The sequence below is a fragment of the Mizuhopecten yessoensis genome, unplaced genomic scaffold (assembly GCF_002113885.1).
Source record: "Mizuhopecten yessoensis strain PY_sf001 unplaced genomic scaffold, ASM211388v2 scaffold29, whole genome shotgun sequence".
Taxonomy (NCBI): Eukaryota; Metazoa; Mollusca; class Bivalvia; order Pectinida; family Pectinidae; genus Mizuhopecten; species Mizuhopecten yessoensis.
In genome coordinates this window covers 202,307-217,314 of record NW_018403342.1, presented here as the reverse complement: position 1 = coordinate 217,314, position 15,008 = coordinate 202,307, and the positions used below count along the sequence as shown (strand labels likewise).

The 15,008-nt window shown below is 35.7% G+C and overlaps 1 protein-coding gene across 1 annotated transcript; it reads right to left on the bottom strand.

Moving 5' to 3' along the window:
• Positions 1 to 8,683: 8,683 nt before the first annotated feature.
• Positions 8,684 to 12,944, bottom strand: LOC110461816. The gene is made up of 3 exons (XM_021515880.1): positions 12,864 to 12,944; positions 12,506 to 12,615; positions 8,684 to 9,943 (listed from the first exon to the last, which is right to left on the bottom strand). The coding sequence occupies exons 2-3, from the start codon at positions 12,573 to 12,575 to the stop codon at positions 8,850 to 8,852; spliced, it is 1,164 nt and encodes a 387-aa protein (XP_021371555.1). The 5' UTR covers positions 12,576 to 12,615; positions 12,864 to 12,944; the 3' UTR covers positions 8,684 to 8,849.
• Between the last annotated feature and the right edge of the window lie 2,064 nt (positions 12,945 to 15,008).

Sequence of the window (15,008 nt, the reverse complement as noted above, 5' to 3'; positions counted from 1 at the left end):
TACAAATTACAGAGATACATACATATGAAGGGAGGCAACTCTAGTTATCGTCCATGGTTTCTAAAGTCATGTCACTTAACGGAGCACTCTGCAATAACGTATAACTTATGTCTTGTTATACACACATGCATTAGGTAGCGTGGATCACATGTAGGCTGATATGTTCACATGAAAACGAAATATCCTTATTTTCATGTGGTAAGCCAATTAAAAAAATTGCATGGCAAGATTATCAACAGAAGCTTTAGGTTTTTTATACGATATTTCATTTATTATTTATACAGATATTACTTCAAAAAAATGCAAATTATTGTATTTAAAATGAGCATTTTGTGTATTATGAGATAATGGTTGTTAAGATAATAATCTTCGTTATGTTGAACAGCCAGATACCTATTGGACCACTGTGATGTGTCCAGATTATTGCCTAATAGAGACATCAATCCATTGTTCATATACATTGTTCATATACATTCCAGCTACCTAAGATAGCTTTCTTATTTGGGAATGTGTAATTGACATGTGAATTATGTAAAGGGGTAAAAATGAGCATGTCACCAACATGACTGTATTTATATTACACTAACGAGGAAGCTGCCTTATGGAATCAAACAAACAACTTAATGACTTACCTATTGCTTAGAGATACATTGTACTGCCAGATTTAATGACTTACCTATTGCTTAGAGATACATTGTACTGCCAGATTTAATGACTTACCTATTGCTTAGAGATACATTGTACTGCCAGATTTAATGACTTACCTATTGCTTAGAGATACATTGTACTGCCAGATTTAATGACTTACCTATTGCTTAGAGATACATTGTACTGCCAGATTTAATGACTTACCTATTGCTTAGAGATACATTGCACTGCCAGATTTAATGACTACTTATTGCTTAGAGATACATTGTACTGCCAGGTTTAATGACTACCTATTGCTTAGAGATACATTGTACTTCCAGATTTAATGACTGCTTATTGCTTAGAGATACGTTGTACTTCCAGATTTAATGACTTACCTATTGCTTAGAGATACATTGTCCTGCCAGATTTAATGACTACCTATTGCTTTGAGATACATTGTACTTCCAGATTTGTATTAAGAGTGCATTTTGCGTTTGTTAACGGTTATCATGTAATGTTAAAGGTAAGTATGTTAGAAAGCATCGGTGTCGCTGCTGAAGAACTGCATCACCCCGGTCTATTTAGAGAATGTTTTAATTATATTGGCTTAACTGCATTGTTTACGCAACAAATAGTGAACCAAGAAAATGGAAACTCCTGCAGAATTGGGGATTTTCTGAATGCTTTCTAATTGGGGAATTGTCCCATGCCTATTTATGACATTTCAGTTTACTCCACTATGTTCCATGCCTGTTTATGACATTTCAGTTTACTTCACTTTAAAATGGCCTTTGACTTGAACAATTATCTGTGAAAACAGTTTTCAATGGACCTTATCTAATGCGAGGACGCAAACCATAAGTAAAATATCTTAAGCAATAACTACAAAGGTGTTGCCATTATGTCAATAATAAATAAACATGATACAAATATTATATGTTATATTTTATTTTTGATTGTAGTTTCCCAGTGAGAAATCGAAGACAACACCAATATGTTACTGCGAAACGTTATGAGAGTCCAAAATGCGAAGCTGGCCGTATTATTCTATCTCCTCCTGTCACGAGTTGTTTTAATTATCCAATCTGCTACATCTCTGCTCTGTTGATTGGTGTTGCGAGTATTTGTCAACATTTCAAAGTAGCAAAGCGTGTGCTTTTGGATAGCACCTGCACTGTTCATCCTGACCAAAACCCCAATAGACCGTTTCAGGTGCAAATCGGTTATGGTTTCGGAGGCGTCGATCGTTACCGTTCATATCAGGCAACGTTTCTCTTGCCTGTTCATCTATAATTTCCACATCATCTGGTAATTGAATATCTGGATTTATATTACTCAATTGATTAATTATTTCTTCCATTAACGCTTATTCTTTATGTATTGGCTGGTCTGTTTTGCTGAAGCCGTTGCCTACTACTGATCTATCACTCTCCGAAAATCTTTTGGAATAGTGTGAATCCATGTTTGGAGACTCGGATAGCGGTAGCTCCTGTATTCTTCTGATGACATCGTGAACCAATGAGGACATGCGTTGTTGTAACGGCTACTTGTATCGACTTTTAATAGACGATGACTCGTATTGCTGAATTTCATCAAACCGTTGTAAAATGTCATTAATTAGATTCGACCGAAAATCATCTTGGTTATAGCTACCTAGACCGCTGCCCCAGTTATTGACACGACCAAGCTCGGGTAACGACGATGGTCCCTGTATGGTTGGGTTCTATTGACCCAGTACTACATTCCCTATCCAGCTGAATGGAACAATCATTCCGGTTTGTGCTAAACTCACTGATTGGCCGTTCAGCACCGTTGTCGGAGTAACAATATTTACTGAAGCACTGGTCTTGGGGAATGTGAAGAACTGTTCTTCTATGAAAGATGGTTGTAATAACGGCCCGGCTAATACCGGAGATTGCGGCAGATATTGCATCTGTGCTCCTAACAGTGTTAAAGAAGATTAAGTGGATCGACGATAATATTATGGTTTTATTTATTTATTTTTCTTGAGATACTTGATTTCGGAACTTACGAAATTATAACCTTGCAAAAACAGCAGTATATAATAATTACGCCTAACGTCGTAAGCAGAGGACAAACCATTAACATGTGCCATCGTTGATTTGATTCCGAGATATCTCTCAAAAACAAAATGATTGTGCAGTTATTTAATGTAGATAGCACACATGTGTAGTAAAAAAACGACAAGATTTCGTCTTTGTGAATTGATTTGTTGATTCAACATTTACGTTTTGTATTCAAGCAAGTAGCAAAAAGGTTGATTTACTTCACGTGACCTTCTCCTTTTGTATTTTTATTTTTTTAAATAGAAAAAGATTTCAATTATCTACAAAACAGAAACAATTCAAGTTCATCGGATGCCAGTTACGTGCAATATAGGTATATTTGTATGTGCGAAAATATAAAAATGAATTCCTACATTCAAAATTAGAAAACATTTACTATGCCGAATATATAATGAGAAGAATACATTAAATGACTACATATCCCTTTGAGAGTATCATTTCAAACTACAAGTAGGATACTAATACACCATCACTCACACATGCGCGCGAGCTCGCTTATGCATTATTGCAATACGTTGATACGATGGCCAAACTATTTCTTCTAAATGAGACATTTGGAATGTATGATCAAGTCAATTTCCTGCTTATGCTTCCTCCTTTGAATCTAGACTGTATCCTCCAGGTCGGGACATACCAAAGTCCTTAAAAATGGTAGTTGTAATTCCCTGCTTAACGTTCAGCATTTACGGGAATGGCAACAACTGGTTCACCCGTCGTCAGTATAATGTGACCGGGCTGAATGCTGTGCTGGGTGCCTTCGGCATGGTGTTTCAGTGAGATAGCACTATAATGTCGCAATCAGATAAGAGGCAAACACACGTACATACCCTGTCTCCTGCATAGGCGATGCGGCAGTTTTTCTAAGGAAGGGGAATGTTTCCAATGATAAGTTGGGTATTTGAACCTGCAAGAGGTTAAATAGGTGCAATCAAACTTTCACAACCACCTGGCGACCTGATTCATTTAAAGGTTCCCGGCATCACTGGACCCTAAAAATAACGAACTTGGAAATGTCTAACTCCTTCTTTATTCTGTAAAATAACCAAATGAATACTGAAGAGTCTTCAAATTTGGGTAATCTACGGCTAATTTTTTTTTTAGAAGTTTGTTGAACACATCGATAAAGGCGAGTGCCTTATTCACTGTGCCACCCAAGCTGCTGCATTGTAGTATAATCCGTACTATTAGACAATATTTTTGTCAAGTCTCATTAGCCTGAGGAAATGGTAAGGAAACACTTGTTAATCTTTTCTCTTAAGAGTCACAATGTCTTTACCTTTTTTGGAAGGTTGGGGGGGGGGGACTTATTTACCTTCTATGTCTTTACCGTTTTTGGAAGGTTGGGGGGGGACTTATTTACCTTCTATAACACGCACAACTCATGTAACCAATAAACGCCAGTGTTACATGACCGCACATAGTGAATCTTTCTTTCGTGAACTTCAGTTGTTTTAAAATCATGAGAAGTGTATATGATAGACCATTTGAAACGAGTTATGTTACATATGATTGTTATGAACCGAACTTCTATGATGTTCATAGTCACACCGGGAAATATAAAATGAACCCAAACTAGTTTCGTGAATGTGTGACGTCATCTCATTGTTTTATAACGTCACTCATTAAAAATAAATGTGAATAGTAAACAAAGTAAAAATAAGATTGATATCGCCTTTTTCTTTTATTGTAAATGCCTTATATACTGCGCAATGTTAGAGGGGGGAATAAAAGCATTAAAACACTCAACTACAATAATAAGATGTCATTACACATATTTGACCATGGTGAAATACACGCTTTATAATATAACATCGCTTATTTATACACACTCGCGTTCCTCATATATATATTTGTGCTCTTTTACCGAATTTACCGTATTTCACAAGTCATATAATACATTTGGAATATGTTAATATCACGAAATAATCAGCAAACAGTCTGGGACATGGCTCAGTAGTGCAAGTGATCAGCCAACAATTGAGGTTCCTGCAGGTATGGCGTAAGAATTGTACCTGCTTCCCACATCGCATGATCGTATGAGGCGACTAAATTTGGGATCTTATCTTTTCTCTTCTTTCTAAACAAGTTCCTTCTTCCTAATGTCTCCCTTGACAATGCCTCATTTTTGGCTTTTAGTTGAGCGTTCGCCCCTGTAATAGAGGCTTTGGGTTCTGTCCCCTGGCCGAGACATACAAGAGTCTTTAAAAATGGTAGTTTCTACTCCTGCTTAACGCTTAGCAATTTAGGAGTGAGACGACTGATTCGCCCGTTTTCAGTATAATGTGACCGGGTGTGGAACCCTGCTGGATGACTTCGGCAGTATGTTTCAGTGAGGTAGCACTATAAAGTCGGCATCAGTTCCGCGCTATCACAAGGAGACAAACACGAACATATCGCAGTCTCCCAGAACACACACCCATACACTACACGCATGCATCATGCAAACAGGGGATGCCGTTTTTAAATTACCATAGTTGTTGATACGTGTAGGACGTTAAACAATACTAAACCAAACCAGCCAACAATTGAACGCAGAGCTCATTTGTAGAGATAATAAAGTGATTATTTAACAGTTTTGTCACGGTTCATTAGGTAACACCATACATTTACATACTGTCAATTTCGAATCACTAATGTTTTCAAATTTTTGTATTATAAGTATTCAACCACTAACTAAAGTTACAATTTTCAGAATTGTCACTAACCGGTTAAGTAATATGTTTCCTTGGTTTTCAAATGAAGAGAGTAAACGATTTAACTTTATAATTTGAAACAGGGCTCTGCTATCCTACCTGAGAGCAGTAACACGTTGAGTGATTAACGTTAGTCAGACGTGTACATAACTATGTCACATTAACATAGATCAGACAAGCATCAGTTCCCTGATTAACGACTTCCCTGGTTGTACTGACATGTATTGTTATAAATGCTATCAAATCCTAACACCCATTCTTTTATTTCTTTAACAATCCATGCCAAAACTGTTTGGTGCTTCATCTGCTTCATTAACCTAGCTTAGTCTGACTGTGATATATGAACGGTATACGTTCATTAAATGTCATTTGTTATGAAGCATTATTTGTATTTTGTTTTAAGGATATCCGCTTCTGAAAGGTCAAAGACTTCCTGTATCAAACGTTTTTTCATATATGCATTTTTGGAAAAAGGAGATGATGTCATAAAAGAACATAAAAAAAAAACTATGTGTCAGTGTGTTGGTTTTTGTGCTATGATCGGTCAAAGATACCAATTTAACATAATATTATACGTCTGTACGATTTTAGGTGATTTTTGTATTGCTGTTGACCATTCGCAGAACAATTCATAAAGTATCATCCAAGTGTGTTATCAGATAAGTATGAATGCAGAATTGATAACAATTGCATTTTCGTCAACATTATAAAAGTAAAAATTCTTGATCTTAATCTTTTTACTCAGACAAAACCGATTTTAGTTAACTATACCACTGATTTTGTTAATAAAAATACTCTCTTTTTTACCATTTGTTTTCATGTTTTACGCTAGATATAAAGAGTTCTGCTATTAAACTTTTTTTTAATATTAAATGAATCAAAAGAAAACACGTGTCTCTTTTTAAAACAGGTACAAAAAATGGGGGGATGCGTGTGCTCCTTTTTTTGTGTAATTTTCACCTATTTTTGTGGTCAAAAACCAAAAGTGCTTCGCTTCCACTAAATATGTAACAATAAAACAAAAATGTTTAATTTTCAACTTCGCTAAATTGTAGCGACACAATGACGATTGAAATTATCAAAATAAAAAGGTATAGTTTTGGCCCTTCGTAAAGCTCAAGAAATACACATTTTTTGTACACATTTTTCAGATATATGTTTGCATTTAAAAGGATCTTAATAAATATTACAAAACCCCGTTACAAGAGATCAAAACGAGACTTAAACGTGATTTAAACCTTAGGAGAGTACGTCATTAAAAATAACTGCGGTTTCAACACATGTGGACGATATCTGAACTCAAATATATAAACGCCAAAATACATATCTTTAAACAAATCAACCACCTCATAAAAACCGGATGCAAAATAAAAGCACACGGCAATTCACAGCGTGTGTAACATAGCTTGTAGCACCCACCACACAATGTGTCTATATCTACGGCCAAACAGGGAGCGGGGCATCCATATCCTAAAATTTCTATAGTTTAAAAAAAAAATATTCACCAACAGTTTTTGATTAAGTAAAGCCTTACTATCATGATTTTTTTAAATAAAATTTCTTTGTATTTTCCTGTGATATATACTGAGGTTTTAGGATCCGTTCTTTAGTGTCCCCTTTAGTTTGATTGTCATTCTCACGGCTTGCACTTTCAGGACGTGACATCACCAGAACTGTGACCAGATTTACATCGAACGTGTCGTCGATACTTAGACAACGCTCACCATTGTGGTACAACCGGTCTTATTATCCTTGTACTTTTTCAAGGGTCAATGTCAATCTTGATTTGTTTATATTCTGCACTAGGTGAATCGACATTTAGTTCGAATTACAGTTTTGTTGACATCTTACTATCCCCGTGTTTCCAATAAGTTTCAAAACATCGACACATTCTTTTCATTGATGAACACTTTAACGGACCTTTGGGATTCGGAGGTAATTTTAAATATGTTACTTTCAACGTTCAAATTTAGCGGTAGTCGTATTTTTGCGCCTTTCGCGCTTTAAGTATTGCATTTAAATGTCAATGCGGCAATAGTAACCCATGCATGTTGTTCTCTATCGGAAAAAGTGTGGGTGCTCCAATTCATCAATATGCTTATGTGCTAAAATTTGATAATGCGCTAAAATTTGTGTGCGCTTGAATAAGTATGTTAACAGTATATGGTTTATCTTGTCGATGTTTGATAATTGATTATTATTTTCTACTATTTATACCTTTGATGGTGATAACTTATTGAATATACAAATCATATTAATGACATAATTCATTTACCTCTTTTGTCGAGTCGTTCCAGGAAATATGCAGGGAATCTAATTTATTTTAGATACAATCTATATTGTTGTCGAATGGTATTAACTTAATGGGTCAGCCGAGCGTTATCACACCCTATATTATTTACATAACGCCTTTCGCACTTCAAATATAATTCATTGATATTATTGAGAATTTTCCTGGATTTTGTGTAGCTCGTCCAAAGTGTGATAATAAGCGAAGTGACATTTGGTGTTTCGCTTTATGTGAAGTATGACCTTGCGGTTCACTTTTTTTTGTACGAAAAAAAACCCCTCTCGTTTGGAAGATTTACATTCTCGAAATCTTATCTTAATGTCTTACAGTAGAAAAAATGAAAGACGGTACCAAAGTGTGAAAAATTCAGAAACCAGACTTAATTCTATTGAAGTCGGGTAAAATATGAATAAAAGTAAGTTTGACCATTGACTGTTACTTGTCATTTGAGATTAATTACACTGTAGGACCATTGGTAAACGACGCGGTCAGTTTACGTTCTGCCTTTGGCTTACGCAAGCCAATTGGCTTATAGTTTTTAACTATTAGTTCATATCCTATTATTTCTTTATTTTGTTTTTATGTAATGTAAGTGTTCTGTGTTTTTCGGTGCCTCCGAAAATTTGACAACCTAATATTGTCTATACTGTTTGAAATACTTCTTTACCCATATATGTATATAGCGCATTATCAAAATTAAAACTCAAAGAATGAAACAAGAAGAGAAACCCCTAATAGATGAGACAACGAAGCAAAAAGACTGCCGTAATGAATTATAAAAAGGTCAAAGCCTGGTGTTTCGGAAGTGATACATTTGTAAGGGGTTTTTTCCGGCATCATAGGTTACAGCAGTCATACAATTCATGTAAACAGACGAATAGAACCAAAATATTCATGAATTTTACTTGGCAATTCGTTTTCTTTCTTGGTTTTTATAATAGTATTTATAATCCAATCTTCCTCCTTTTAAAACAAACAATGACTTATGGTTATTATTATATTCACAATACTTTCTTATCAAGAAATAACACAATGCTAAAAACTCACTCCTTGCCCGAGAAAGCAATTGGTGCTGTGTAACCGGCTATGTCGTCAGTTATAACAGGATTTTACAGAATAGTACATTAATCCTATATTTTGATTTTCAAATCAACCGAAAAGAGTTCCCACAAAGTTCCTGAGTACCCTTCCTAACCCATTCCGTCGACGACGTCGTGTTCCTTGATGAGGTTGAACAACGTTTACGGCATTGTTTCTAGCCCGTAGTCTGATAAGACCTTCCCGTTCACGGGTTCCATCGAGCCTTTCTACTCCACCTCTTCGTCGATTCACTAGATCAACAGGAATATCACCAAGTCTGGATTGGCGATGCTGTCTGTTGTCAACGTGTCCGTTTCCGTGTCCGTGTTCATGTCCGTGTTCATGTCCGTCAATTCTCCGTCCGTTTTGGTTTCTACCCCGTGTCTGAATTCCATCTGTTAATACCCTGGTCATATCTATAGGTCTACCTAAAGGATCGATCCGTGTACGATCTTGTCGGTTATTTCTATTACGGATTCTTTCTTGCCGAACTCCACCAGTTGCTATACCTTCAACACCGACCCCATTCGGTTCTCTACGAAGCAAACGTAGCTCTGCATCTGTTATACTCTGCTCTAAACCGACATCAGGTTCTCCACCAGATATTCCTAACTCTCCTAGAGGTATCCTTTCCTGAACACCAGTGCGCATGTCTTGCTGACCTCCACCGACACCATTAGGTTGTCGACCGCGCCTGTTTCGTCGATCTCTGCGAGATGCTATTCTATTTTGTCCAATACTGCCATGATTATGCCCTTCATGACCAGTTCGTTCAATATTTCGGCCTGCTAGACCATTTGGATTGACAAGTTGTCCATTTCGTCTGTCTCCATTGATACTACCTCTTAAACCGATAGGATCCCGAGGACGAAGGCGTTGTAATCTGGATCTTCCTCGTCGTGGCTGAACTGGATCACTGGTACGTGGATCCGTTCTAGGACCAAGTGATGCAGCTGCAGTCGCTCTTTGGTTATGTTGTGTTATAAAATCGCGACTGTTGCTACGGAGCATAGATTCCAAACGGGAAGGATTTAAACCTTTTGCTGTCCACCTTGTTCGTATACTCCTCAGTTGGTCTGCCGTCAAAAGGTCACGAACTGTTCCAACCGAACCGCTGTTTGTTACTGGAAGGTTCGTTTGCCTTACTGGAGGAATATGCGTATCTACAACAGTAAACGTCAATATACCGTAAAATATTCTAAAAATCAACATAAAATATTTTGCATGTTCGTCCAAAGCACATGTAGATGTTTATTGGTTTTTTTTACTCGCTGCTTCGTTTTGTATTCACTCAATGTTCGAATATATACTTCAGTAATGACTGGATATGAATGGCATAAAAGTGTATGAACTGTTAGTGGTTAATTTCATTATTTTCAAAGGATATCTTACACACACGGCTAAGCTGTGGATCCTCCAGAGATACTCTGAAATGTATACTTATCAATACAGTATACCTATATAATTATACCTACTTTCTGACATTGAAGAGCTAACTTATACAGATCAATATTTTTCACTCGGTGTTACTCTCCTCAAATAATGCATTCATCACACTACCAATATGCGCGTAAACAGTATCGTCATTTTTATATCAGTCTCATTTAATATGCCTCTGTATGTCAAACTGACAATAAAAGACCATATAATGAATTGGTGTACGTTTATATAAGTTCGTTGGCAAAACGGAGAAAAAAATCTGTGTCTGTATGATAGAAAATATAATCCAGATTCGAAAATGATGAAAAATAGTTAACAAAGGCCAGTTGATCATTGTTTATAATATGTATCAACATTTTGCATCCTCATTATATATATAAATTCCATATATCCACTAATATTTCGATACTCTATCACTAGAAGTCTTCTTTGTAGTTCATATTCGCATAGTATTTATTTCCGAGTAAATTCTCTTTCAGTTAAGCATTAATTCGACTTTAGATATAACGCAAACAGTTACTTTTCATTATATAAAATCAATGACTGAAGTAAAAGCGAAAAGATACAGAAAGTCTACTTCCCTAAAGTGTGCGGCATATAGATAAACAAAGTAAAATTAAATTTAAATACAACATGTCAAAGTTTAACCAGGTAGCATTACGATTAATGTACATGTATGACCAAATATGTGTAGCTTTATAATCATATGTTTGTGGAACAAGGTATTTAATAACCACAACTTGCCCCAAAAAAATATTCACGCTTAAACGGTAAAATGCATATCAACACACCAATAATTTATATGAGCATACGATGTTTTGCACAAAAAACTTTAACTGTAAGGCATTATACGTCGAACGATTTTGCTCAATATTTTTTTACGTTTTCTTTGCCAAACAAATGTCCGACCACTTACATTTAACAGACCATGCTTTTATTTAAACTATTTTCTCACTATATAATAAGTCTTTTATTTCTTTTAGTGGCACAGCGTCTACAGGGCTTATTATATAGTCATGCATCATTAGGTACGTATTTAAACCAGACGAACAAGCTTAAATCAACTACATTGATGAACACGCCATCGTTTTGTTTGTTTGTTAATCCATGATGATATTTTGACCTGTCAAGATCAATATTTTCGACTAATATTGAAATTGCAGAAAGAAGTTTGTTCAAGTGCTCTGTGTTATTAAAATGTCAGATAAAGAAGCGATACTCTGGTTTGAGGAAACTGCATCATGATATAATCTTAAAAATTACAAAAATCACTAAAATACGAAAGAAGGGAACACTTTTGTCAAACTGTAGTATGTCGATTGAGAAAAACCAAAATGGTAGTAATTTTTTGCTGCACCGTATGTCAAGATCAGTGGTACCAAAGGTGGAGAGAATAACAACCACACATAGGGGAAAAATGTGCCAAAAGAGCTATTCATCACATATCTGACCCGTTTTACTATGGCAGACAACCATGTCCTAAATATGGTAATGCACACGTGTAATTAACCCTGAAGGTGCTGCTATTGGTCCGTGAGAACATATACCTACGCCACTACAGGTTCTATACCACATAATACATTTACTGTATTTTTAAATGAATTTAAAACGTTTATTTTTTCATTATTATTTTCATTGCATTTAATAGTATTCAGTACTTTTAATACAAATCTGGAACGAACTACTTTGCACTGCGCGGAACTACAATACTATGATTTATTTTTGACCCATAAAGAGTCAGTTGAAAATTGTAGTTTTTTTTCAGTTATGAATGTTATATGAAAGATATATATTATATTCATGTCAATGTCATATTGAATTGATTAAACACGTTCATCAGTTAATATGACACTCGCCTAAAGGCTCTTGTCATATCAAAGTATCGATCTCGTTAAATAAACTCAGTATGACATGGAAACTCATGTAAGATGTTTTATTTAAATGTAAAGATATATGAAAAAGATAATATAACATATAATTTACATTTAAACTAGTATTTCGTGTAAACTGTACGAGCATGAAGTTCAGATACAAGGTCACAGTTAACCTCGGCGACTGAAAGTCTATCGCAGTCAACCTCCTTGTGACGTAAACAATATTTAGAAATACGGCAAAGGGTCAACTTTCTTGAAAGTTATTATGTAGATGCAATAGGCCAAAGATATAATATATAAAAGCTATAAAACAAGAAACAGAATTGTCTCCGATAAAACAATAAGGAACTGTAAACTGTGAGTTATTGTGACATATACATAATTGATCGAAGTATTTAATTTTGCACTTACCTGTAACATGGATAAAACATAGTGCTATTAAACACACTAAAAGTGACTGTCCACTAGTCAGTATAGACATCGCGATCTCTTAACAGGCTCCTGGTCTTCCCAAATGAAAACTAAACATACAGAAAACAAACTAAGAAAATGTTCTGTTTAAGGAGTGAATCTGACATCCTCCGTTATACCCTCACATGAACGTCATCACTTTGCGGATCTATCATCGTTGGTTTTCACGGTAAGTTAAGTTTTCTCACTCAAAGTATTGTCTGTTTTCTTTGCTTAATTAGATATTGGTAAAACTTGGAAATAGTCATATTCAGATATTGCACACGTTAGTACATTTTTATAACAACTTGAAACTTACGTGCCCACAATATTTACATGATTCCAATGAGCATCTGCAGTTCCGCCGAGACTCGTCATTTTCGCCTGGTTTTACGTAAAGATCACAAACAGTACAAGGTAACTCACTTAATTACGTCTTATATCATACGGTTATGAATTAGGTTGAGATGCCAGTTTATTTCCGTCTACAATGAAGATAATTTGTATTGAAATATATGAAAACAAGACCGCGATAAGTCTTTATGTATCCATACCATGCTAGAACATGGGACAACAAAAATCGTAATACAACCCTGTGCATTTAGCATATATAAGACCTTATCAATATAAACACTTTTAATGTCTTGATTTAAGATCTTAATAATTTGATTTGCTAATAAAAAACATCTGATTCATAATTATCGTTTTTCATGCTAATGTGAATTAAATTTCGTCAGTAAAACATTTTGGACCTTTGGTCTTTTTTTGTAATAATGTAAGACGATTTCAAATTATTAAACAGTTTATCAAGATTTTTTTTAGATAGAAGACATGTGATATCAATTAATTGATTAATTTATATATTTATTTATTTGTTATTTTATACGACGGAAAAGAATATCATTGTCTCAAATGTACAACAACAAAATATTCAATTGTCGTTTATATGGCGTTAGTATTTCCATTTCTTTTAATTACAAAGTTTGAAGAACAATTTGTCTGCGATGGGATCCAGTTCATATCTGACCGAATGGCCTTAATTTTGTAGAAACCGCTTCATATTAATTATAACAATTGGTGATTCGATAATACATTTTGAAACTAATATAATTTCATAACAATACACATAAAATTGTATTTCAGGCTATATATATTTCCACTATCATTTTACAGTATGTATGCACTGTATATTTTCAGGAGAGGGCTTTTATAGGCTTTGCTTGTTGCCTAATTTCTTTTGAAGTTAATACCTTTACAATAACATATTCTTGCCTTATGCTTTCAAACCCTATCGTAGGGTTACCTTGCACAGTTGTGGTAGGCTGCATCAGGCTTTGCACAAGTTATTGTCCCCATCTGTCGTCTTGCTTTATACGCCATGCTTTATACGTGGTTTAAGATTAATACGGTAAATGGTTACTTTTTAGCTCACCTGGCCCGAAAGACCATGGTGAGCTTATGCCATACCGCAGGGTCTGTCATCAGTTCGTCCGTCCGTCAAACTTTTACTTAAAAAATGATACTTGTCCTGAACGGGACAATAGACTTTGACCAAATTTTGTCTCGAGCATCTTTAGGCCATGAAGACTCAATTTTGTATGAACGGCCCTCCTGGGGGTAGAGGGGCGGGGCGCAATAGGAGAACACAGAACATTCTTCAAAATCCGTCTTTTTCTTCAGGAATGACAGGAATTTGTCCAAATTTGGTATGAAGTACCCTTGGGTGAAGGGGAACCAATTTGGTATAAACGGTGGGTCTGAGCACCCGTGGAGCAGAGAGGCAGCGCCTAATGACGGAAATAGAGGAATAGCTTTAAAACCCTGTGCATCTGTAGGAATGACAGGATTTTGTCAATATTTGGTCTTAAGCCTCATTGGGTGAAAGGGACTTAATTTTATATAAACGGTGGGTCTGTCCCTCTGGGAGCAGAGAAGCGGGGCCTAATAAAGGATACAGAAGAATAGTTTTAATATCCTTTTTCTTCCGTTGGGATGAAGATATGTTGACCAAATTTAAACAGTAGCATTTCAAGGGGAAGGAAAATCAATTTTGTTTAAATGGTGGGTCTGACCCCCTTGTGGTCTGAGGGATGGGGCCCAATAGGGTTCATTTCGCAAATGCTTTAAAATTCTTCTTGATCGGATTTTGTCCATATTTGGTTGTTATCATCCTTTGGTGAAAGGGAATTAATTTTGTATAAATAATAGGTCTGATACAAAATTGGTTACCCTTCACCCAAGGGTGCTTCATACTAAATTGTCCCTTTGTGCAGAGGGGCGGGGCTCAATAGGGGAACATAGAAAATTCTTCAAAATTCTTCTTTTTCTGTAGGAATGACAGGATTGTGTCCTTGAGAAGCATCCTTGGGCGAAGGGGAATTAATTTTGTAGAAACGGGTCTGAGCACCTGTGGGGCAGAGTGACAGCGCCCAATGACTGAAATAGAGGAATAGCTTTAATATCC

Coding starts and splice junctions, on each gene's coding strand:
- LOC110461816 (XM_021515880.1), bottom strand. CDS start 12,575: ATGTCTATACTGACTAGTGGACAGTCACTTTTAGTGTGTTTAATAGCA. Junction 9,944..12,505: donor ATGTTTTATCCATGTTACAG/GTAAGTGCAAAA, acceptor TTACTGTTGTAG/ATACGCATATTCCTCCAGTA.